Source organism: Microcaecilia unicolor, chromosome 8, assembly GCF_901765095.1.
Source record: "Microcaecilia unicolor chromosome 8, aMicUni1.1, whole genome shotgun sequence".
In the NCBI taxonomy this organism is placed as follows: Eukaryota; Metazoa; Chordata; class Amphibia; order Gymnophiona; family Siphonopidae; genus Microcaecilia; species Microcaecilia unicolor.
In genome coordinates, this window is record NC_044038.1 from 25,850,953 (window position 1) to 25,875,694 (window position 24,742).

The 24,742-nt window shown below is 42.7% G+C and overlaps 1 protein-coding gene across 1 annotated transcript in view; it reads left to right on the forward strand.

Annotated features, from left to right (window-relative positions):
• BAIAP2L1 (BAR/IMD domain containing adaptor protein 2 like 1) overlaps positions 1 to 24,742 on the forward strand; it is a 235,666-nt gene that overhangs the window by 99,750 nt on the left and 111,174 nt on the right. The window contains 2 exon segments of the mRNA XM_030212059.1: positions 208 to 278; positions 16,115 to 16,190. Coding sequence (XP_030067919.1) covers positions 208 to 278; positions 16,115 to 16,190 — 147 coding nt within the window.

Sequence of the window (24,742 nt, forward strand, 5' to 3'; positions counted from 1 at the left end):
CTGCTGCCGCCGCTGCCACTGGCGGAGGGAAGAGTAGAGGACTCCCCCGCCGACTTCAGGGAAGGAAGGAGGCGGGGCGAGAAGAAAGAAAACGCGAGAGAGAGGAGCCGAAACCAACTAGGGGAGGGGGTCTCTGGTTACCTGTGCCACCGGCCGCTCCGCGCCTCGGCCTCTTTGACAGGACCACGTCCTTCTCGCGCCGCTCAGCGTTTTGGCCGCGTGTCCGCGATGTTCGCGACCCCGAGGAGGTGAACAAGCTCACCGAGAACACTTACAAAGTAAGTGCGCGAGGAGCGGGCAGGGGAGGGGAGTCGGCCGCCTCGCGCCGCTGACAGCCCCGGGACCGGTCACGCGGCGGTGAGGTGCAACAGCGCCGGGGACTGTGAAACTGTCTGTGCTAGAGACCCGCACGTGGCTGAGCGGCATTGCAGACTTTTTGTTTTTGAGGGTTTTTTTTTTTTTACACTTGGCAAACTTTTGTTTTTGTTTCCATGTAGTTCCACTGGAGCGGCTTATGCATTCCCTTCTGTAATATTATAACTCTGATAAGAGGTCGTAAGATCTCTTGTTTTAGGTGGACGGGAGCTTTAAAAATATTTTTCAATGGTGATGTGAATTCAAGATTATGTAGATTTCTTCAGATGAAAAACTTGGGATTCGAAATTTCCTGTAACAAATGAGTTTGGGGTTTATTAAAAGAAATAATCTAAGTAGTCACACAATTTTAACAATAGTTGACATTGGTGCTTAAGCCAAACTGTTAAAAAATTAGTGCTGAGTATTTCATGGGTTTTTTTTTCAAGATTTTTTGATTGGTTTTAGTACAATGTAAATAGTACATAACATTAACCAAAAGAAATAAAAAGATAGATTATGGAGATATAGTGTGCCAAGGAATTATACAATTATAGTTATAATAATAATTCTAATAAGTTTGGGGTTATTGCCAGTGAAATTTACATGTAAGCATACTGTGTCTTAAAAGTTCTTAAAATAGTGGACATGGATGTGCTGGTAAGAGAACAACTCCTCTGCCCTCTTCAGAAAATGGTTCACTGGGAGTTTTTCCCCCCCCTACTTACCTGGAAAACGAACCTGTTTCTTGTTTAAGGATGGAAAGTTGTCGCACGCTGATAATTAGTGGTTAGATCTATTAGAATTTAAATAAACATCTGGTTAGCTTATTGTGAAAAGCACCCGCTGTTACAAATTTCCTGTTGACTGTCAGGGAACACATCCTGAACCACCATGAGAGGTTTACCTTGGTTGGTGCATTATGACGGTTATCGTTATGAAAATGAAAAAAAAACATAACTTCTTAGAAATAAGAATTGCCATACGTGTCAGACCAAAGGTCAATCTAGCCCCATATCCTGTTTCTTACTGGCCAAACCAGTTACAAGTACTTGGCAGAATTCCAAAAAGTAAGATTCCATGCTCCCACAACTCCCAGTGGCTTTCCCCAGGTCTGCCTTAATAATGGTTTATGGAAGTTTATCTCCAGGAAATTATCCAAAACCTTTTAAACCCAGCTATGCTGCTCCTTTTACCACATCTTCTGGCAGTGTTGGAAATTTTTTCTTATTTGTTTTAAAAGTATTACTGTGTAACTTCAGGGTGACTAATCTTTGTACTTTTTGAAAGAGTAAACAATTCGCATTACCCATGACACTCCACTAGGATTTTGTATAGCTATAGGTAATGGTGGTATTTTGATGGGGGGGGGGGTTTAAGATTTTGTTAAAATAACTTGCAGTGCTGAAGTATTTAAGTGATTTTTTTTTTTAAAGAAACATTTTGGTTGTTAATTTTTGGGTTATTTATTGAGATGGTAGTACAAGAAAGAACTGAACCTGTATGTGTGCATGTATTCATACGGAGGGGATTTCTGTCTGAAAAAGAGTTGTGAACAGTCATTCTGTTTAAAGTAGTTTTGACAGTAGTCTTAGAGGTAGTGGCAGGTTTTATTACTTTTTTTTATCGGCTATTTAAAAATTTGATAGTCTCTCATCTAGTGATGATACATTAATGCAATTTTAACACATTTGAAAAACAAATATAGCCAGTACAAATTGTTAGTGAAACTGATGTCATATAAGGCTAGTGGATGCCCGGTAATATGACTGAAAGAAACTTCGGTTTATTGTTTGGATACGTGTTCGTACCTGTTTAACTATTGTTACAGAGATGGGTGGGTCTTGTATGTAAAGCCAAAAGGTGAGATTAGCATTTACAGGAAGAAACAGCCTCTGCAGGGGAGCCAATTGTTTTTGATGATGGCAGATAATATTTACAGTAATTGCAAAACCCGGAAAAAACTGTTTAAGGAAGTCAGTAAGAGTCTGGCCATTTGTATAGCATTCTGCAAGTCTCTTCAATAAGGCTTCTCTCTGTCTTCTCTCTCTCTCTCCCCCCCCCCCCCCCCCCCCCCCCCCCCATATTGCTTATTGCAAAGGCTCAGTGAAGAATCTAATTGGTTTAGTCTTACTTATAGTTCTCGCTGAATAGTTCTGAAATTCAGTAATCTACCATGATTCTCATTTAATATGATGGCCAGGAAAAGATTCCTTAAAGTTTAGATGTGCTCAATATTTGTTTTGTCATTATATAGTTATACTCTTTGGTTAGAAATTCCTTCACTTCTTATATCCTAGTTGAGTTCTATTTTGCACGTGTGCCATATATAGAATCCAGGAGTATATAAACAAATCAGTGTGCATTGACAATTTGCATATGCAAATTAATTGACTAATTGGCTGCTAATAATTATTGGCATTACTTGGAACTTATGTATGCATCATATTCTGTAATGATGCGCATAGAAATCGTATAGCACATAAATTCGAGGGGCATGCCTGAAGGCGTTCCCAGAATTTATGTGCATTGTTACAGACTCAGTGCCTAACTTAGGTACTATTATGCACTTAGCCACTATTCTATAAAGGGTGTGTATCCTTTATAGAATAATGCTCAGTACAGTACTTAAATTTTTTGGTGCCGATTTCTTGGTGCCTTTTATAGAACCTAGTCATAATACATTTTGGAATGTTTAAAATTACATTATATATATATAGATATATATATATATATATATATATATATATATATATGGATTTCAAGGTTTAAATATGTATCTATTACATTTGATTACTCGCCTCACCAGAATTTCAAGCAATATACAATGCAAAATCCCAAAACAAAGAATCTGAAGTCCTTTAACCATTTTCCCCTCTTGCTCCCCTCACTACAATATCTTCACCTCTGCCTGCCAAAAGCCTGGACAAATAACCACCTCTGAGAAACCAAAGAGACCATTTTGAAAAAGATCAGTAATGTTTGGTTTCATATTTGACAGCTGTTAAATGTGAAAATACTTTTTTGTTCACATCAAATGGTTTTAAATACATATATGTGTATCTAGTAATATATATCTACATACTTAAATACTTGTTTACATAGTAACATAGTAGATGACGGCAGAAAAAGACCTGCACGGTCCATCTAGTCTGCCCACGATAAACTCATATGTGTATACCTTACCTTGATTTGTATGTCTTTTTCAGGGCACAGACCGTTAAGTCTGTCAGCAGTATTTCCGCCTCCCAACCACCAGTCCCGCCTCCCATCACCGGCTCTGGCACAGTCCCCGTATAAGTCTGCCCTCCCCTATCCTAGCCTCTCAACCCAACCCCTCTTTCCCCCGCCACCCAATTTCAGCTAAGCTTCTGTGGATCCATTCCTTTACATGGCCTTCTTTTTAGATGCCTTTTACATATTGAGCAAATAGGGAGATACTTACATTGGCTTTAGGCAATTTAATCAGAATCCCTAAATTACCCCCCCCCCCCCCTGTTTACTAAGCCATGTGGCAATGATGACACAGCCCATTCAAAGTGAATGGGCTGTGTCTGCATTATGCATGGCAGCCATTGGCACAGCTTAGTAAACGGGTGTGTTGGGGGGGGGGGTGTCTTTTATTAACCTGATCTGATCAAATAAGCAGAAAGATCCAATGGAAAAAGGGGTGTTAATGCAGCTTATGATTTTTTTTTTATGTATATACTTATCAGTGCTACTAAAATTCTTTGAACTGGTAGCAACAACACGTTCACTAGTTTTAGATTATGAATTTCCCCCTTTTTTTGCATATCTATATCTTGAACAGTAATATAATAGTAGGCAATGCCTGGAAACAGTTGAACTTTGTTTTTAAACTTTTTTGTTGTTGTTGGTGTCATTCATATATTGACTTTAAGTTCCTTGATCTGATTTATCTTTATTGCTTTACAGTCCCATTAATCTCTATTTATCTTATAAGCTTAGCCAAGTGAAGAAATGTCTGTCAGGCAGGTGTGGGTGTACATCTCACCAGGGGCGTAGCCAGATGGCCAATTTTGGGTGGGCCTGAGCCCAAGGTGGGTGGGCATGGAATTCTCCCCCCCCCCCCCCCCCACACACACACAGTCCCCCTCTGGTTTACTCTGTCTCCACCCCTCCCTGCCACAAACCCCAAATATTAAATCCTTGAGCTGACAGAGATCCCCAAACCCTGCCAGCTGAAGATTTCCTCCTCCTCCTTGAGCAGCCAGCACTCTTCCAATGGCAGCCGACAGCACTTGCTTCAAACTGATGCTGCTGCCGGTAGACCGTGCATGCTCAGTGCTTTTCCATATGCAAAAACTGAGCATGTGCAGAAGGGCTGGTCTCAGTGTCAGCTCAAGGCAAGTGCTGCTGGTTGACATTTGGAAGAGCTCTGGCTGCCCAAGGAGAGAAATCTTCAGCTGGCAAGGTTTGGGGATCCCCACCAGCCACAGCAAGTGTGTAACAATTTGGGTGGGCCTGAGTCCAAGTGGGTGGGCCCGGCTCACCCAGGCCCACCTGTGGCTACGCCACTGCATCTCACAGATGGGCCAATGCTCAGAACGTAATGCTGGCATTAGTCAACTAGTGCCAGTATTAGTGAGTGCAGAATGCTCAGGGCTCTATCGTGGGAGACAATGAGGTGTATTTTCAAAGCACTTAGCCTTACAAAGTTCCATAGGCTAAGTGCTTTGAAAATGAGTCCCATAGTGCGCACCAAAGATTAGCGCAAATAGCATGCAATTGAGGTAATTTCCTATTCCCTCCCAATGCTCAGAAAACAATGCACAAAACAGCTGCTTTTACCGCTGAAAACCTAACCCCAGCTCGGAGCAGCGTTAGGGTAGAATCGTGAGAAATCCTCTTTCATTCTTTAAAATATGCCAGTTTTGGTTTCTTTTGGAAGTGGAAGGTTATCAATAGAAATCAAACAAAATAAAACATGGAAAAGAAAATAAGATGATACCTTTTTTTATTGGACATAACTTAATACATTTCTTCATTAGCTTTCGAAGGTTGCCCTTCTTCGTCAGATCGGAAATAAGCAAATGTGCTAGATGACAGTGATATAAGTGAAAACATTCAGCATTACTATGACAGTCTGACAGGGTGGGAGGATGGGGGTGGGTAGGAGGTATGCATGGGGACATCAAAGCATACCATTGATATTCTAACAGGATGGGTGTGGATCGGTGAGGGGAGGGGTGATCAACAGAGACTTACAGCTTTATGGTTTATAATGGGCTAGGAACCCCAGATCCTTGTTAAGTCCTTTCTGTTGGGTGTTAAATATTCAATCATTCTGACTTCAAAGGTCTTACATTTTGTATGGTTTTAAAGTTACCTTTCAGGATTCTCACTGTGAAGTCACTGGTACAGTGTCCTGGTCCTGTAAAATGCTGACCAACAGGGGTGGGAGCCCTACTGGCACCAGTATTGTTCATGTGGATCTCTATGTAAATTGAATCGTGTCTTAAGCATCTGGCCTGTTTCTCCAACTATAACATCCTTCGTTACATTTTTGTACACTGAATGATATCATACCACATTGGAAGATGAGCAAGTGAAAGATTCCTTTATGTTAATTATCTTTCCTTTGTGTAAGACTGTGGGGTCCTTTGAAATGTTTTGGCTAGTATATGCAACTGGAGATAATTACAGGGAAGTGTGCACCTTCTGTGCCTTTCAGTCTTTGATGGAAGTTTACTATCTGATTAGCTTGTGTTTTAAGTTGGGTGGCTGTCGAAGGCCGGTACCAGGTGGGGATGGGAACTATCTCTTTCAGTAATTCATCCTCCTGGAGTAGGTTTGTAGATCCTTATGATTTTCCTCAGAAAATCCATGCAAGCCTGTAAGTGCAGGGTACTCAGAAATAAATGTGTGCAAGTCCGAACAACCCCAAATGAAAAGCACACATTGGCACCTGTTTCCTTAAACTTAAATATAAATTAACTGAAAAGCTTATATTTAAAGGTTGCAGAACACAGGTGCTAATGTGCACCTATGCCAGCCAGCAAACCCAAAAGATAGCGAAGCACACAAGCTGACGTACCATAAATTCTTCTGCGTGTTGCACAAGCATGTTCTCTCTCTCCCCCCCCCCCCCACACACCCTTTGCTTTCACTTTTTATAGTGTGCATGTAATTTGAATACCATTTCCTTTGAGCATTGGCAAGCTAGTTTTTTGCACTGTTCTGGCAGTATGGGTTCTGCACTGTTAGCTTTACCGCAGGAATTCTGAGCAGTGACAGAGGGGGTGAGCCAGGTGGATATCATGAATGGAGATGAGGGTGTTAGGGCTGAGGAAATGCTGAAGGGGGCAAAACAGACATCCTCTGTATTTTACTACCCGTTGGCTAGTTAATCTGTATTGTGATAAACGATCAACAAATGGCAGTGCATCTGGTCATAAATTTAACATTGTATAGCTTTAAAGAGCTTGCTGTATGTGGGTGAAGTAGGGTTAGGGCTCAAGTTCATTTCTGACTGTCAGACCTGGGGAAGAGAGAGAAGAGGCACTTTCAAGAGTGGCAACTCAAATATTCAATTGGTTTTGAAAGAATAATAAAATGAAACCAAGTATAATAATAGATCTAACAATCACATGTTATTGTCAGTTTGAAATATATTTTACATTTAAACCCCAGGCAGGGTACCACTGTACCAAGACTTAGAAGGCCATATACATAAGTCAGTAGCGCACCGCATGGTCCGTTTCTAAATGGAAAAGTTTTTATTAAGATGTGGTAAAAATGGCATTTTACTGCAGCTTAGTTTTACCACAGGAGTCACAACCTCTGGTAACACAGTAGTACAGTTAGTGACTTAATTCAGTAAAAAAAAAAAAAAGCCCTAATGGTGGTATTGTAAACTAAAGGTCCCCAGTGCCATTTTGAACCTTGCGCCCGCAGGGGCAGGATGCACTGGGATTGCTCCTGCCCCATAACCCTGGTCCTCAGTGGATTACTGTAGGTAGGCCTGGGAAGGATCTTTTGTTGGAGGCTAGGAAGGGGCAACAGGATCTTGAATGGTGCATACCTTGTGTCCTTGGGGGGGGGGGGAGAATCTTCGCTGGCAGATAGGAGACCCAGAAACCCTGGACCTTACTTAGATTTTACATCACCAGCTCCTTTAAGAAGGGCTCCCTGAGAGCATTGGTGCCTAGTAGTGGTCTGATGGTGCTGATCAGGAAAAATAGGCCAAGCTTTGAGCTTGTCTTCCCTTCCCCCCCCCCCCCCCCCCCCCCCCCAGAATAATGCAGCTTGCAAAGGTCAACAATCAAGATGTGATATTCAATGTACATAATAATGAGGCATTTTGCATGCATTTACATGCTTTGCATCTCAGTACTGTGTAGCATACATTGCCTTAAACTAAAATGCATTATTCCCTTAACGGCAACTATTCCCCTAAGGGTTGCTGTATATAGCAAACATTAAGAAAGCTATATGGTTCAGGCCTTAGATTGTACAGTAGAATTTACAAGTAAGATAGTGAAATTGTATTAAAAGTCAGCCCGGCAGGGATTAGGTGTGGCAGCGGGGAGGTGAATAGTTCCTGCTGAGCAAATATACAAAGCACATTTATTTATTTGTTACATTTGTACCCCACATTTTCCCACCTATTTGCAGGCTCAATGTGGCTTACATTGTACCATACAGGCGTTCACCAGTCGGTTGATAACAAATACAGGTTATATTGCGGTCGAAATGAGGTAGGTGTGTATCAGGCACCATGAGGATGGAAGGTATGAAGATTGTATATTGTCCAGTACGATCATAGTTGTGTTGTGTTGCTGGGTGTGGGGATTTACGTTGGATCGGTGGGGTAGGCCCTTTTGAAGAGGGTGGTTTTTAATGATTTCTGAGTTCAGATGGTCATGGATTATTTTCACAGCTTTAGGGAGTCCATTCCATGGTTGTGCACTTAGAGAAGCTGGATGCATAAGTTGTTTTGTATTTCAGTCCTTTGCAATTTGGGTAATTTAATATGTAATATAACATATGTAATATGTCATGTAATAATATCCAACCTGTGTTTATCTGTATGTACAGTGGTGGAAATAAGTATTTGATCCCTTGCTGATTTTGTAAGTTTGCCCACTGACAAAGACATGAGCAGCCCATAATTGAAGGGTAGGTTATTGGTAACAGTGAGAGATAGCACATCACAAATTAAATCCGGAAAAATCACATTGTGGAAAGTATATGAATTTATTTGCATTGTGCAGAGGGAAATAAGTATTTGATCCCCCACCAACCAGTAAGAGATCTGGCCCCTACAGACCAGGTAGATGCTCCAAATCAACTCGTTACCTGCATGACAGACAGCTGTCGGCAATGGTCACCTGTATGAAAGACACCTGTCCACAGACTCAGTGAATCAGTCAGACTCTAACCTCTACAAATGGCCAAGAGCAAGGAGCTGTCTAAGGATGTCAGGGACAAGATCATACACCTGCACAAGGCTGGAATGGGCTACAAAACCATCAGTAAGACGCTGGGCGAGAAGGAGACAACTGTTGGGGCCATAGTAAGAAAATGGAAGAAGTACAAAATGACTGTCAATCGACAAAGATCTGGGGCTCCACGCAAAATCTCACCTCGTGGGGTATCCTTGATCATGAGGAAGGTTAGAAATCAGCCTACAACTACAAGGGGGGAACTTGTCAATGATCTCAAGGCAGCTGGGACCACTGTCACCACGAAAACCATTGGTAACACATTACGACATAACGGATTGCAATCCTGCAGTGCCCGCAAGGTCCCCCTGCTCCGGAAGGCACATGTGACGGCCCGTCTGAAGTTTGCCAGTGAACACCTGGATGATGCCGAGAGTGATTGGGAGAAGGTGCTGTGGTCAGATGAGACCAAAATTGAGCTCTTTGGCATGAACTCAACTCGCCGTGTTTGGAGGAAGAGAAATGCTGCCTATGACCCAAAGAACACCGTCCCCACTGTCAAGCATGGAGGTGGAAATGTTATGTTTTGGGGGTGTTTCTCTGCTAAGGGCACAGGACTACTTCACCGCATCAATGGGAGAATGGATGGGGCCATGTACCGTACAATTCTGAGTGACAACCTCCTTCCCTCCGCCAGGGCCTTAAAAATGGGTCGTGGCTGGGTCTTCCAGCACGACAATGACCCAAAACATACAGCCAAGGCAACAAAGGAGTGGCTCAGGAAGAAGCACATTAGGGTCATGGAGTGGCCTAGCCAGTCACCAGACCTTAATCCCATTGAAAACTTATGGAGGGAGCTGAAGCTGCGAGTTGCCAAGCGACAGCCCAGAACTCTTAATGATTTAGAGATGATCTGCAAAGAGGAGTGGACCAAAATTCCTCCTGACATGTGTGCAAACCTCATCATCAACTACAGAAGACGTCTGACCGCTGTGCTTGCCAACAAGGGTTTTGCCACCAAGTATTAGGTCTTGTTTGCCAGAGGGATTAAATACTTATTTCCCTCTGCAGAATGCAAATAAATTCATATACTTTCCACAATGTGATTTTCCGGATTTAATTTGTGATGTGCTATCTCTCACTGTTACCAATAACCTACCTTCAATTATGGGCTGCTCATGTCTTTGTCAGTGGGCAAACTTACAAAATCACCAAGGGATCAAATACTTATTTCCACCACTGTATATGCGCATGTGTGTATGAAAGAGAGAGAGGGGAAAGGAGAGTGGGGGCACAATTTGAAAGGAGCAAACTGCTTTGTTTCATTGAAGCAATGTTTATGCTGTAGCTGCTTGGAACAGCTCCTTCCATAGAAATGCATTGCTGTTTAGAGGGACTATATTTCTCTGGAACTACCAGTCAGATCCGGCCAATTTTCAAGCACTGTGTCTTTTCACTGGTTTTTCTCCAAGCCAGATGTGGTCCCATTCTGTCAAGATGTGGGGGAATTAATTTGCCCTCAGACAGATGGACAGGCATTTTCTTGAACCCCCCCCCCAAACGCAATTTCTTTTCAACACTCTGGTGAGTTGAAAAGAGTAAAAAGTAATAGTAATAAAGCCTTGACTATCATAGCAAACCCAAATGAGTTCAGTTTCTAAAAATTGCCTTAGCCTGCCACTTAAGTTAATAGAGCCCACTTGTATCCAATCACAATAATTGAACTCAATTTTTATGCACCTTGATGAACAATCAAGATCTATTTTATGAGTTGACTTTGAAGCAGAGGTCCAAACATCTTGGATACAGAGTTACTGAAAGAACTCCAGGATAAACTTAATCAAATGGTTACAGATGGAAGAAGGCTATAAGAATTTGTGTGGTCGGATGTCCCTTGAGACAGTCATCGTTATCAAGTGGTAACAATTTGGCAACAAGATACTTTCTTGATTGGATCACCCTTGCTGAACAAGATCCCTGTGATGCCTGAAATGGCTTTTAAAATAACTACCCAAGATCTATAGCTGAGTGTGGAAAATGTTAACTGTTCAGAAATGTCAAGATTGCTTCATCTACATGGCCTGATGAAAAGCCAGGTGATAAGCTGCACAGCATTTGCAAAAAAAACAGGGAATGCTGGTCTCATCAAACCAGAACTCACCTCCCACATGGGATGCAAAGTGAAATGTGTTGATATCAGTGCCATGGGATATTTATTTAACTGCATTAATCCTGGATATAAGCATTTTAACACAATTGCATACAAAATAAAAACACAAAAATAAACCAAGTAGAAAAAAACAATCCATCTGTTACCTCACTTCAATCCCAAGGACCTGTAAACCCTGCACTATTTTCCTACCCACTTGGAAAAAGCTGTGTCTTAACCATCTTGCAGGAAACGTTTTGATCAAGCTCCAACATAACAGCCCTAGGCATCTCATTCCACCGAATAGGCAACATAACTGAAAATATTCAGTATCTGCAATGCATCTCCTAATCTTCTTAACAGGAGGAGCGACCAGTATCTCAAATTCCTCCCTGGACAATGTTTGCTCGACTTACCTGCCAAGTACTGTGGCCTTCTGTCATTTAAAGCCTGTAAAGTAGGTACCAAAACTTTAACTCCAGCCTCCATAAAGTAGTGCAGAGCAATCAACATAGGTGTTACCTAGTCTCACCGCAGTCTTCCCAAAGTCATATGTACAACGGCATTTTGCAAAGCTTATAGCTTGCAAAGGTTTGCCAGACACTTCCATGAAAAGTGCATTACAATAATCCAGGTGTGTTAACACTAGTGCTTGCATAACCATCTGTAAAGCTGGTGCAGTTTGCGGTCTTATGACTGTCATTCTCAACTTCTGATATGCCCTGTACAGAATCCTCAATACGTAGTCTCTCAAGCTAAAATACCTTGTTAACTCCACTCCCAGAGACCTTACCTTATTGACAAGTACACAGTTTGACCCAGCAACCTGCAATACTACAGGTTACAGGGTCTCTGACACTAAACTAACCTGCAACCTTTCTGTTTTGGAACAATTTAAGCCACTTCTAGAGAACCAGTCAACAACCGATTCCAGTGTAAATCATATCTCTGCATTTCTGGTCGTCATGAAGACAACCAATTGTACACTGGCTGCATAAAGATGACAAAATTAATACTCAATGCCCCCAAAGGGTGGAGGAAGATATTAAACAATGAGGGAAACAGGGCTGGACTTGTGGCACCCTAATCCTTAATATCCAAAGATCTAAGGGCGCTGTAGGCACACTAGTGTTTTTATCGTGTGCTAAAAATTAATATGCGCTAACCCAAATATTCCTATGGGTGTGTCTAGCATTAGCACACAATTTTTAGCACGTGCTAAGAACACCCATGCACCTTAGTAAACAGGACCCTAAATGTTCTCCACCCATTCCTGAAACTGTCAGCCTTCCAAAAAGGAGGATATCCAATTTATTACCCCTCTCCCTTTTCCCCCACTTGCCCAACAATGATCCGACAATAAAAGTATGACTTATCAAAGTGAAAGTCCCTATTCCCCCGAATGGGAAGTTGGTCTGTAGTATTGAATTGCCCCCCCCCCCCCCCCCACACTCTCCTCACTAAAACTTTCCACATTTCCCGAAGGGGCCCCAACAGCACACTGTATCTAAATTCCTTCAGTAAATGTGCCACTGTGCAATGCAACAAATAATAGAAGGAGTAAGGCGCATAAAACTCCTTCTCCAATTCCACCGGTGTATGATTCTGGATGTCCCCAAACCAGTCTCCCAAACATGCCAGATTATACAGTTTGAAGTCTGGGACTCCCAAGCCACCCTGCCTGCAGTCTCCTAACAGAAACCTCATTCTAGGTTTCTTCCTTCCCCAACAAAACTTGTTAAACAGCCTTTGCACTCTTCGTAGATCCCTCTGGATTAATCTCAAAGGCAACACCTGAAGTACATATAACCATCTAGGGAACTGGACCATTTTCAGGAGGCTTATCCTCCCCATCAAAGACAGCGGAAGATCTTTCCAACTTGCCAATGTCCGGCGGGTACCATCTAACATGCTCCCCACATTTAGTCTATACAACTGTCTAGTGTCCATCCCTAGCTTGATTCCAAGATACGTGAAGTTTCCGTCTGCCCATCTAAGTGGAAATTCCTGCCCCCACAACTCCTGAACCTGAGGTGAGGATGACAAAACGTCTGATTTTTCAAAGTTTAAATGGAACCCTGCAAAATCTCCATATTGAGCCTACTGCTATGCGGGAAAATGTGGGATACAAATGTAATAAATATTCATGAAAGGAATCCAGTAACGCAGTCAAGGAGGTTCTCGGGTTTGTCAGATGTACCAAGATATCATCTGCAAAGGCCGCCACCATAAAGCAGTGTGCACCCATCTGAATTTTGTGAATATCAGGGTTCAACATGATCTCTCTTAGTAGAGGATCTAAGGTCAAAACGAATAGCAACGGCAATAGGGGGCAGCCCTGTCTTGTACCTCTACGCACTGGAAATGACGCTGTTTCCCTACCATTTACTAAGAATCGTGCCATAGGCTCCGAATAATGTGCCCTAAGGACTGATAGAAAGCATCCCGAGAAGCCATAAGCCCCCAAGTAAGTAAACATGAAGTCCCAGCATATTCAATCAAAGGCCTTTTCGGCGTCGAAACTGATAGGAATCGACGAGGAGGCTTTGCACTGTGAGAATTCTAAAGATGCTAGGATCCTACGGATATTTTTCGTAACCGAGCGAATTCGCCATAATTTTTGCCAGTAATTTAACCTCAGTTTAAAAGAGAGATGAGTGTATATGATTGCGGCAGCAGCGGATCTCTGCCCGGCTTGGGCAAAACAATATGTGCCAGCGCAAGGGAGGAAGGCAACATCTCCAAGTCTATTACTTTGTTGAAAATATTTGTTAGAGGGGAAACCACCTCTTCTCCCATGAGCTTATAGAATTCCGCCCTAAATCCATCCTCTCCCGGAGCCTTAAACATCGGACCGTTTCTTATTGCCACCACCACTTCCTCTTCTTCAATTGGAGAATTCAAAAAAATCTCTATCTCCCTGATTAAGAGAAGGAAGAGTCAAATTATCTAGGTATAACTCCCCTGGTAATCCCTTGTAGGTGCAGCATACAACTCACGATAATTAAGAAAAACGTCCCCAGTAGCTTCATCGGAGTGCACTCTCTGCCCCTTTTTGTCTTGAAGGGTTAGAAACTTTGAAGACCCTCCCTTAGGATGAGTCAGCCAGGCCAACAGTCTACCCGTTTTGTTCCCTTGTCTATACAACAAATATCGGTAAAACATCTGAGATTTAAGCGCTCTCTGGTGCAATAAAGAGTTTAGTGCTACCTGAAGATCGAGCACTTTGCGGTGCCTCCCCTCCTGAGAGATCCCAAAACATTGCCTCGCACGACACAATTGTGCACCCAGCCTTAAGATCTCTCTATCCCTGGCTTTCCTAATGTGATAGGAGTAACTAATGATTTCTCCTCGTAGTACCGCTTTCGCAGTTTCCCCGGAAAAGAATGGGATTCGACGTATTTGCAGCATTAGAGCTCTTGTATCCCTTCCAACAGCTCACCAGCCGTTCATGAAGGCCTGGGTCTTTGTATAAATCCAGGGGGAGCTGCCACCTGTATCGGTTATCTCTCACAAATCCCAGTGTCCATTCCTTCCATATCCAGGCATGGTCAGAGATAACATAAGGTCCCAACTCTGCTTTTACTACTTTACTAAAATCACTTTTAGAGACTAGAATATAATCTGTTCTGGCTTGTGTAGAGTGTGAGCTCTAGATAAATGAGTGTAATCTGGTTCAGTGGGATGGAGTTCCCTCCTCACATCAACTAAATCCAGCAAGTGCACCAACTGTCTCAACCCCTTATTGATGTGATAGGGCACCTGTGAAACCTGCTTAGATCTATCCATGATAGGGTCCCACACCGCATTAAAATCCCACCCCCCACACACACCACCACCACCAAGGAAGAGTGCTTATGTTGAAGGAGCAAGTTAATCACCTTTTTATAGAAGGTTTTATCATATTAATTAGGGGCATATAAGTTGCAGATTAGAATTGACTAATGATTCACCGTCACCTCTGCTAGAACAAATCTTCCCCCCCCCCCCCCCCCCCCCCCCCCCAGGATCCGTAGGTACTATCTGCACCTTCTCAGCCACCCCCTTCCTCACCAAAATTGCCACCCCCCCCCCTTTTTCCCTTGGGCATCTGCTTAGAATAGTAACATAGTAGATGACGGCAGAAAAAGACCTGCACGGTCCATCCAGTCTGCCCAACAAGATAACTCATACTTGCTGCTTTTTGTGTATACCCTACTTTGATTTGTACCTGTGCTCTTCAGGGCACAGACCTTATAAGTCTGCCCCGCACTATCCCCGCCTCCCAACCACCAGCCCCACCTCCCAATCACCGGCTCTGGCACAGGCACAGACCGTATAAGTCTGCCCAGCACTATCCTCACCTCCCCACCACCAGCCCTGCCTCCCAACCACCGGCTCTGGCACAGACCGTACAAGTCTGTCCAGCACTATCCCCGCCTCCCAACCACCAGTCCCGCTTCCCACCACCGGCTCTGGTACAGACCGTATAAGTCTGCCCAGCCCTATCCCCGCCTCCCAACCACCAGCCCCGCCTCCCGATCTTGACTAAGCTCCTGAGGATCCATTCCTTCGGCACAGGATTCCTTTATGCTTATCCCACGCATGTTTGCATTCCGTTACCGTTTTCATTTCCACCACCTCCCGCGGGACGGCATTCCAAGCATCCACTACTCTCCATGAAAAAATACTTCCTGACATTTTTCTTGTCTGCCCCCCTTCAATCTCATGTCCTCTCGTTCTACCACCTTCCCACAGCGAATCCAGATCTGAACAAATCCATCCCCTGAAATACACCCAACAGATCTGGTAAACTAATTTAATTCACCTTGCCCAAATTTATTGGCAGATGCACCTTGGACCAAAAATTAGTTACGTTGCTACCATATAGTTGTGTTTTCTTTTGTGAAATAGAACTAAGCAAGGATGGAACAGATACTTCAGTCTGATGTAGAACTAATCAACCATAGCTCACAAGTCCTGACTTATATAACTCCTTAATGTTCAGTTTTGGTTTTAAAACACTGTTTTAACTAAGGATGTTTTCGTTTTGCTTTTTTATTTATGTATTTATTTTTAGTCCTTGATCTATTTTCGGTTAAATTGCATTTCCTTCTAAATGGCTTTCTTATAGGGTAAATTATATTTGCAGTTGCTGCTAATTTCTACATACTGAAGATATGTGTACGTTTAGTTATTGTATTGCTCTTTCTTTTGTTCCCAGAATGTTATGGACCAATTCAATCCTGGGCTACGGAATTTAATAAATCTAGGGAAAAATTATGAAAAGGCTGTTTTTGGTAAGTAAGAAATATTTCTGTGCTTCCTTAGCATAAAATTATATGGTTGCATTTATAGGTGTTTTAATGCTTTGTATCTATAAATGTGCATTTCCTTAGTATGGCTCTTTCAAACCTTAAAACAAGGAGCTGTGAAGTGTGTTAGAATGATAGTTACAGAGGCATAATTTTCAGTAAAAATATGTGCTCAAATACATCTCAGTTTCTTATACCTTTCAGCTACACAGGGGACTTCTCATTAATGTTCTTGGGTGCTAGACCATTACGGGGCCAAGGTCAAAGAAGTCTCTAATATATTTTTAGAACAGCAAGACTAGTGATAGCAAGAGGTCCAGCATATAAAGCCAGATTTTTAATGGCAATGCATTTATAATAATTGTGGGTTGCTTTCATGCAGTTGACAAATTGGGTTACTACACTCATAATTTCTTCTCCAAAGCCTTTGTCCTTCATGTCCTCTTCAGGCTTTCTTTTCACGGGTATCTTGTAATTCTAATTTTACTTCCATCAAACCGTTGTCATTTATTCCCTTTCTTTTTGAAAGAGGTATTCATTTTCTGCCTTTGATTTACATACAGAATTAAACACCTCTGGAAGATGGATCTGCTATATAAACCCTCCTTTCCATCAAAAATGACTGCAGAGCCTCCCTTTTATCATTGAAATTAGTTTAGTGAGGGCATAGGGCAGTTTTGACATGTCCCGATCAATACGTACACATACACAAAAGAAGTGACCCACTCCATCCTTTATGGCAAGGATAAGTTCTTATTCAAAGGTGAGGAGATTCCCTGTTATGATGGCTACTATGGCTGCTTTCCAGAAAAAATATTGCTAGAAATTATATGTTGGAATAATCCATGGATACAAATAGCAGGCAAACCAGTCCATTGGCCAATTTGGCAAAGTCAGCAGATGCGTCTTCTGGGACAGCTGTTAAATGAAGGGATTTTAAACCTTTTCAAACGCTGCAGGAGGAGTTTGGTCTGCCAGATTCCCAGTATTTTGCTTGGATGGAGTTCAAATTGCACTTCTTGCTTCCAAGCTGGATTTGGGAAGGATTTCTAATTCTTGGTGGCTTCCAGCTTTATTTTGGGAAGCTTATGGCTTCAACTGGTGCAGCATCTGCAATTTATAAATGGATATAGTATATGACCAAGAAAATTTGTGTTGGGACACAGCAAGCGTGGGAATATAATTTGCAAGATAGCTTAACTGAAACTCAGTATCAGTCCTTTTGACTGTGTGGTACAAGTTAAACTTTTTTTGTCAATGACTTGGTGGTCACTTTTTTCCTTGTTTTTTTTTTTTTTTTTAAATTACATTTGTACCCCGCGCTTTCCCACTCATGGCAGGCTCAATGCGGCTGGCAATGGAGGGTTAAGTGACTTTCCCAGAGTCACAAGGAGCTGCCTGTGCCGGGAATCAAACTCAGTTCCTCAGTTCCCCATGTTCATCGCTCTATGTGGATGCTGCTTAAATTAAAAAAAAAAATTTTAGAAAAGAAATTGATTCTTGCTGGTCTTGTAAGGGATAAGTTGGAACTTTGACTCTTTTTGATATATGGGTGTCCTAATATGCAAGTCTTTTGGAAAGATGTGTAGCAAAGGGTAACAAATGTTTTGGAAATTAGACATTAACTTGTCACTAAAAGTCATTATTTGGAAGTCCTTAACTCTTTCACCTGCCATTCCAAAGTCTGCAAAATGTCTTTTTGATTTTTTTTTAGTTACAGTGGCACTAAAGGTTATTGTAAGCCATTGGAAGGGTAATATTGATGTGCATCAGGGGCGTATCTGGACTCTGGCGGTAGGGGGGCCAGAGCCAGAGGGAGGGGGCACATTTTAGGCCCCCCCCCCCCCCCCGCCACTGCCAGCCCCCCCCCCCTCACCACCAATGACACTCTCCACCCCTTCCCGCCGCCGCCAACCCTCCCCGCTGCTGTCACTTACCTTTGCTGGCGGGGGACCCCAAGCCCCCGCCAGCCGAAGTCCTCTCTTCCATGCAGGCTGCAAGTTGCAATGCTTCCTGTTCTTCTGAGTCTGACCTGGATTGGCCACTGTCGGTGACAGGATGCTGGGCTAGATGGACCTTTGGTCTTTCCCAGTATGGCACTACTTATGTACTTATGTACTTATGAGGGGGTACTAAGGCAGATGTAGGAGCTGTGGCTGGTATGATGGAACGAGGCAGTATGGATTTGTTTCCTATACACTGAGATATGAAAGGCTTTGGTTACAATGAATGTTTGGGTACTAAATATTCCCATGAAGAGGCAATTGTGGTTTTGGGAACTTTTGCGGTTGAAAAGCCACATTGGGTTTTCCAAGAAACACAATGCTATTGTTAGTTTGTCAAACTGACCTCAACACCTCCACCCCTGGTCTATCACCAACTGGTGAAACAGAACCTTAATATAAAGGATTCCAGGGATTCTGTGGGGTTATTCTTATCATAGGTCTTAATGCCCAATTGTTATAATTTGTACCATACCAAAAACTACTTGACTTTGCATTGGCTGGCTTGAATCAACACATACTGTTACATCTTACATCAAAGTATCTTAACCACACTAATTGTTAATTTATTCCATGTCCAAATACCCTCATTATTTTACTACTTGTGCCTAACCACATTATCCCCTCAGTCCCATGTATAGTGCACTTAGCTGAGTTCTTTGATCTTCTCCAGCCGGCTGGTAAACGTTCTCCTATGTTTCCAACCCTGTCTCCTGTTCATGAGATCATGAGGTGTGCGGTAATGCTTTCGCTGGTATGAGTGTATTCGGATTACTTCGTAACCCCGTTCCTTCCTTTCTCTTTACTTTTGATTTAAACTTTCTTTTCCGACAAGCACGTCTTGTTTCGCGATGTCAATCGCTGCTTCAGGAACTTTTTATTACTCTTATTTCATGCTTTTGATTCCGATGGTATGGCGCACAAGATGGCCGCGGTATTTCAATGACGCCCTCAGGAACCTCCTCCAATCACCTTGCACCTTTTGTTTAAAGGGCCAGTTAGTAGAACGCCTTCCATTCTACATCTTTATTCAGTCCCCTAGGCATGGTTGTTTTAAATTGATAAATCAATCGCTGTTCCCGCTGCCATAGTTGTTGTTTGATATCCCCCCCTCTCATTCCCTTGCTAATCCACTTCCAAAACTATAAACTGCATTTGATCAAAAGAATGACCCTCCTCTGCACAGTGTTGTGCCATAGGTGCCTCTGGTTTTTTATGCACAATTCCATGTTTATCTCTATATAATAAAGGCACCTCCAACGTTCTGAAGCCTCAAGCCGGAAATTGAGGCGCCAGAGATATCCGGTTTGCCCTGAGTGTCTGGCCTGCCCTCGCGTCATAACGTCATGACGTCGAGGGCGGCGCTATGACAATCGGCCAAACGCCATCTCCCTGACCCTCGGAGGATATTTCCCACCTCCGGAGAACTAACATTGCCCGCACAACGTCGGAGACAGGCAGGCGGGGACGTAAGCATCGGCGACACGCGATCTCACTCCCCTTGCCCCTCGGCAGCCATTTCCCAACTTCGCAGGACTCCCATCGCCCCGGGGCTGCAAAAACTCGGAGACACGGAGGGAGCGACGCAGGCAGGCAGCCTGAACCTTGCACACACGCAGGGAGCCAGCCTGCCTGCCTGAACGTGCCAGGAAGGGAGACAGCTTCAGTCGGAGGGAGCGCCAAGACCCTGAAAGGCACTGGAAGGGGGGGGGGCACTCGAACCTCAACCTGCAAGGAGGGAAGGGGGAAAAACGCCGGCAGACGGAGGGACCACCATCCTGAAAGCCCAAGGGAAGCGGGGCCAACACCCTGAAGCTGGGATTCCCTCTCACACACACACATTCACATTCTCCCACAAACACGCCACACACATTCTCATCTGTCACACTCACACATTCACTCTCTCTCTCTCACAAACACACACTACGTCTATGATACAGAAAAACGCCGCCACAGGGCCCACGATCCTGCAGGCCGGGGGGGGGGGGGAGGGGGGGGGGGACGAGATGGATATGCGAAAAGGAAACACGAGGGGAGCGGGAAGGATGCCAACACATGCAGGGGGGGAACCCTGTGGCACACTCTCTGTCTCCAACACACACTCTCACACTGACAGTCTCACTCGTTCACACACACACAGTCGCAAATTCACTCTGTCTCTCACACACTCACTGTCAAACATACACACTTCCATAAAAACCTTGCTAGCGCCCATTTCATTCCTCTCAGAAACGGGCCTTTTTTACTAGTGTTCTATAATTCGTGTTTTGAATTTTCTTGAGGTGTGTCCTATATAAATCTTACTGCATGGGCACCTACATGCATACACTACGTTCTCTGTATCACAATTTGATTGTCCTCTCACTTTGATCGTTTTTTTGACCATGCTCCCATTCTAAAGTTGATCCCTCTATAATATTTGGACAAATACTGCATCTACCACATTTCTTGTGTGTTCCAGTAGTTATCTGCCCCTTAGTCCACACGTCTGATCTGCAAAGAGTGTCCTGCAGATTCGTGTTTCTATTGTATGACACCATCAATCTTTTATCCAAATTCATTCTGTGTTTGGAGTATTCCCCAATGTTTTTTTCAATATTTTGGTTATCTTATCTGATTCTTTTGTGTATTGAAATACAGATTCCTACTTTGAAAGAAATAGTGCTGGGTTGGGAATGGCTGGTAATTCTGGACCCTTGTCAGGTGGGAAAGGACTAGTTTCACTTATTTAGTTTTGTTTTGATTCTAACTCATTGCAGATATGGGTCACGTTGACTGGAGATAAGTTCCTTCTCCCTTTTTGACAATTTTGGATTAGATATTTTTGTATTTTCTTGTAAGGAAGTGTATTGGCCAAAGTTCTATTGTATTTTAATTGCAAACTAAACAAACAATGCTGTGATGAGGAGATATGGCACTATAGAAATCATGGTTCCTAGCTGGCAAAAAATTGAATTACAAGGGGGCATGCATTATTGTTTGAGTCTCATTCCTCTTCCATTTATATGTGTGATACAGTGCTTGTTAAGTTATTTTTTTTCTAGTTCCATGTAATATTTGCTGATTTACTAGGGATGTTCTACATGCCACTAAAGTCACTATTCTGCTCCTACAAGGGTTGCAGTTTCTCAAATTTCCATAAATCCAACCATTCTAGCCAGGAAATTAGCTTTCATAGAGGGATCCTTTTACTAAGGTGCGCCGAAAAGTGGCTTGCGCTGGTGTAGACGCATGTATTGAATGCACGCAGGTCATTTTTCAGCGCACCTGCAAAAGAGGCCTTTTTTTGAAGGGGGGCGAAAATGGACATGTGGCAAAATGAAAATTGGCGCACACCCATTTTGGGCCTGAGACCTTACTGCCACCCATTCACTTAGCTGTAAGATCTTGCGTGTTAACCGGGCGGTAATCATCAGTGCGCGTACAATGTTTATTACTGCCCGATTAGTGCTGTGGGTCGGAAATTTTCTTGCGCGAGTAGTGGGCACATGTAAAAAAAAATGAAATTACCGCCCGGGCCACGTGGTAGCTGGGTGGTAGTTCTTAATTGGCGCATGTGGGGCACGTGTAGGCACCTAAGTGGCTTAGTGAAAGGGCCCCTTAATCTAACTTAAATATAATAGAAGCAGAAGCCTTCTGACCACAGTGCAGTATGAGGGACTTGCTTAAGTTCATCAAAAAAAGTCATTTGCTACCACCTGTGCAGGAGAATGTTTGATCATATGGCATCCACTTTGCTCATTTTCACATGAGACGACCTTGGTAGGAGCGGTAAAAAGTGGCTTTAGCATGCCCTTATGTGGGTCTTTCCCATGTACTAAGGCTACTTTTACCACTGGGATAAAATGACCAAATTTCCTATTTTTTGTATTAACAGCCTCGCACTAATTTTGTCATTTATTTAGATTTTGCTCGCACCTTTTTCAGTAGTAGCTCAAGGTACTCTGGATATTTCTCTGTCCCAGGAGTGCTCACAATATAAGTTTGTACCTGAGGCAATGGAGGGTTAAGTGACTTGCCCAAGATCACAAGGAGCAGCAGTGGGATTTGAACAGACCACCTCTGGATTGCAAGACAGGTGCTCTAACCACTAGGCCACCACTCCACTCGCACATGGCCATTAAAACAGGTTAACATGTGAGCCCTTACCGCCACCCATTATGTGGGAGGTACAGGCTCACACGTTAAGCATTTGCTAATCTGTTATCGCTCAGCAATGTAGCTCCTCTGATTAGATAAAAAAAAACAGCAGATCGTGTAAAAAGATAAATATAGTTAATTCAAACAAAATACTGGTATTTGTATAAATATAGACAGCCCGACACAGGCCGTGTTTCGCCCAACTGGGCTGCTTCAGGGGCTATATAAGAGTTCTTTATTACCAAATATAAGGCGCTTTTTGCTACCAGATATAAGGCGCATGTAAAATGTCCTATTAACCGGTGTATGGAGAATAGATCTGGTTTGAAAAAAACAGCTGAATCAGAGATGCCAAAAGCATAACTTGCTAATAACGAGTCAGTCTTACAGTCGCATATCTCCGAGGTGGCTCCTCTGATTAGCACAGAACATGCCCAACCTCCACCCCCCCAGACACACCCCCTGCACAAAAAAAAATGTTTTTATTGCGTGGATGACATGCTCACATCCCAAAATTACGACAGGATACCTCTGTGCCATTTTTGTTTTTTTGCTGTGGTAATCACACACTAATGCTTACTGCAGCCCCTTGAAGCGTAAGACTTGCCATTTTAGGTCAGACCCAGGCTCCATCAAGCCCAGCATCCTATCTTCCAGCCATGACCAATTGGGATCAATGGGGAAAAGCATTCCATGTTGCTTATTCACAGAGCTGGTGATTTCTCAAGTCTACCAAACTATTAGTTGTTAATGGACCTGTCTTTCAGAAACTCATCCAACCCCTTTTAAACTTTGAAAACTACTAGCTTTTGCCACATCCTTCAGTAACAAATTCCACAGCTTAAATTTGCATTGACGAAAAAGAATAAATCTTGTTTTAAACCTGCCACCAATTAGTTTGTTGACATCTCCCCTAGATCTAGTACAGTTTGAAAGGGTAAATAATCATTCTCTATTAGCCTGTTCTTTACTATTTGTGATTTTTATTAACTTTTGTCATGTCTTCTCCAAATTGAAGAGCCCTAACCTATCTAGCCTTTTTTTTTCCCCCTTAAGGCAGCTGGTCCATCCCATTCTGATAATCATTTTTGTTGCCCTTCATATGTCCCTCTAACCACTGCTAAACTTTTTTAAAATGGGGCAACAAGAGCTGCATATGATACGGTGTAGTTGCACAGTAGAAAATATTGACAGCTGTTTTCTGAATAATTCAGCTTTCTAGCTGTTTTACCTCTGTTGTCCATTTGAACTAAGGATTTCAGCGTCAGGGTTCCACGCCTCAGTGGTAGTTCCTAATACAGAGTCGGAATTCTACATAGTTCAGACTGTTTCTTCTCCATGTGCATCATTTTGCAGCCTTCAACATTAAGAGGATAGTTTTGTGCAGCAGGTGGTACATATGCTGCACAAATTTTCTAAGGGAAAATATGCCCATTGTTTCTCTTTGAAAATTACCGATGGAAAGTACCTGCACATATTTATACTTACTATTTCCTGGTTCATTTTACAAGCATGTGTGTAAATGGTAAAACCTTCATGCCCCTTGGAACACCTCCGCTCAAGTAAGAGAAACTTAATTTATGTGCATATAGGCAGGCAGTTTTTTTTAAATTTTTTTATAAAAGTCTACTTCTGCACACTACTATGTTTACCCATGGAAATGCATTTAAAATTACTCCAACCCCCTCATTCTTTAATTTGGCATCCAATGTTAGGTTATAACACTTTTCCAGGGCAAAAAATATAATTCAGGTTTCTATTGGTTCACTTACTGAATGGATATAAAGAAACCTATCTATCTTATAATTGTGCACTGTGCAGTCTACTCATAAACTCTACCTCTTTTTTTTATATTTTAAATATGCAGATAGTGCTTAGTGCCCACTGAGCACTATGTGCATATTTAAAATATAAAAAAGAGGTAGAGTTTATGCGTAGACTGCACAGTGCTCAATTATAGATAGGTTTCTTTATGTCCACCTAATGTTAGGTGCCAAGTGCATAGCATAATTTATAGCATACTAACACTTTTATGTGCGTCAGAGGTGCTAATAATTGGTAGTTATACACGTAAGTGCAGTGTTAGGTGTTATTCTATATTATAAATGCCAAAGTTGCTTAGGGGTCCTTTTCCTAAGGTGTGCTGAAAAATGTCTTGCGGTAGTGTAGGTGTGGGTTTTGGGCATGCGCCGATCCATTTTTCAGCGTGCTTGTAAAAAAGGCCTTTTTAAAATTTTTGCCAAAAATGTACATGCACCAGTATCAAAATTGCCACTCGTCCATTTTGGGTCTTTGACCTTACCGCCAGCCATTGACCTAGCGGTGAAGTCTCATGCAGTAACCAGGCAGTAATGACCTACGTGCATCAAATGCCACTTGGCACACGTCTGATAC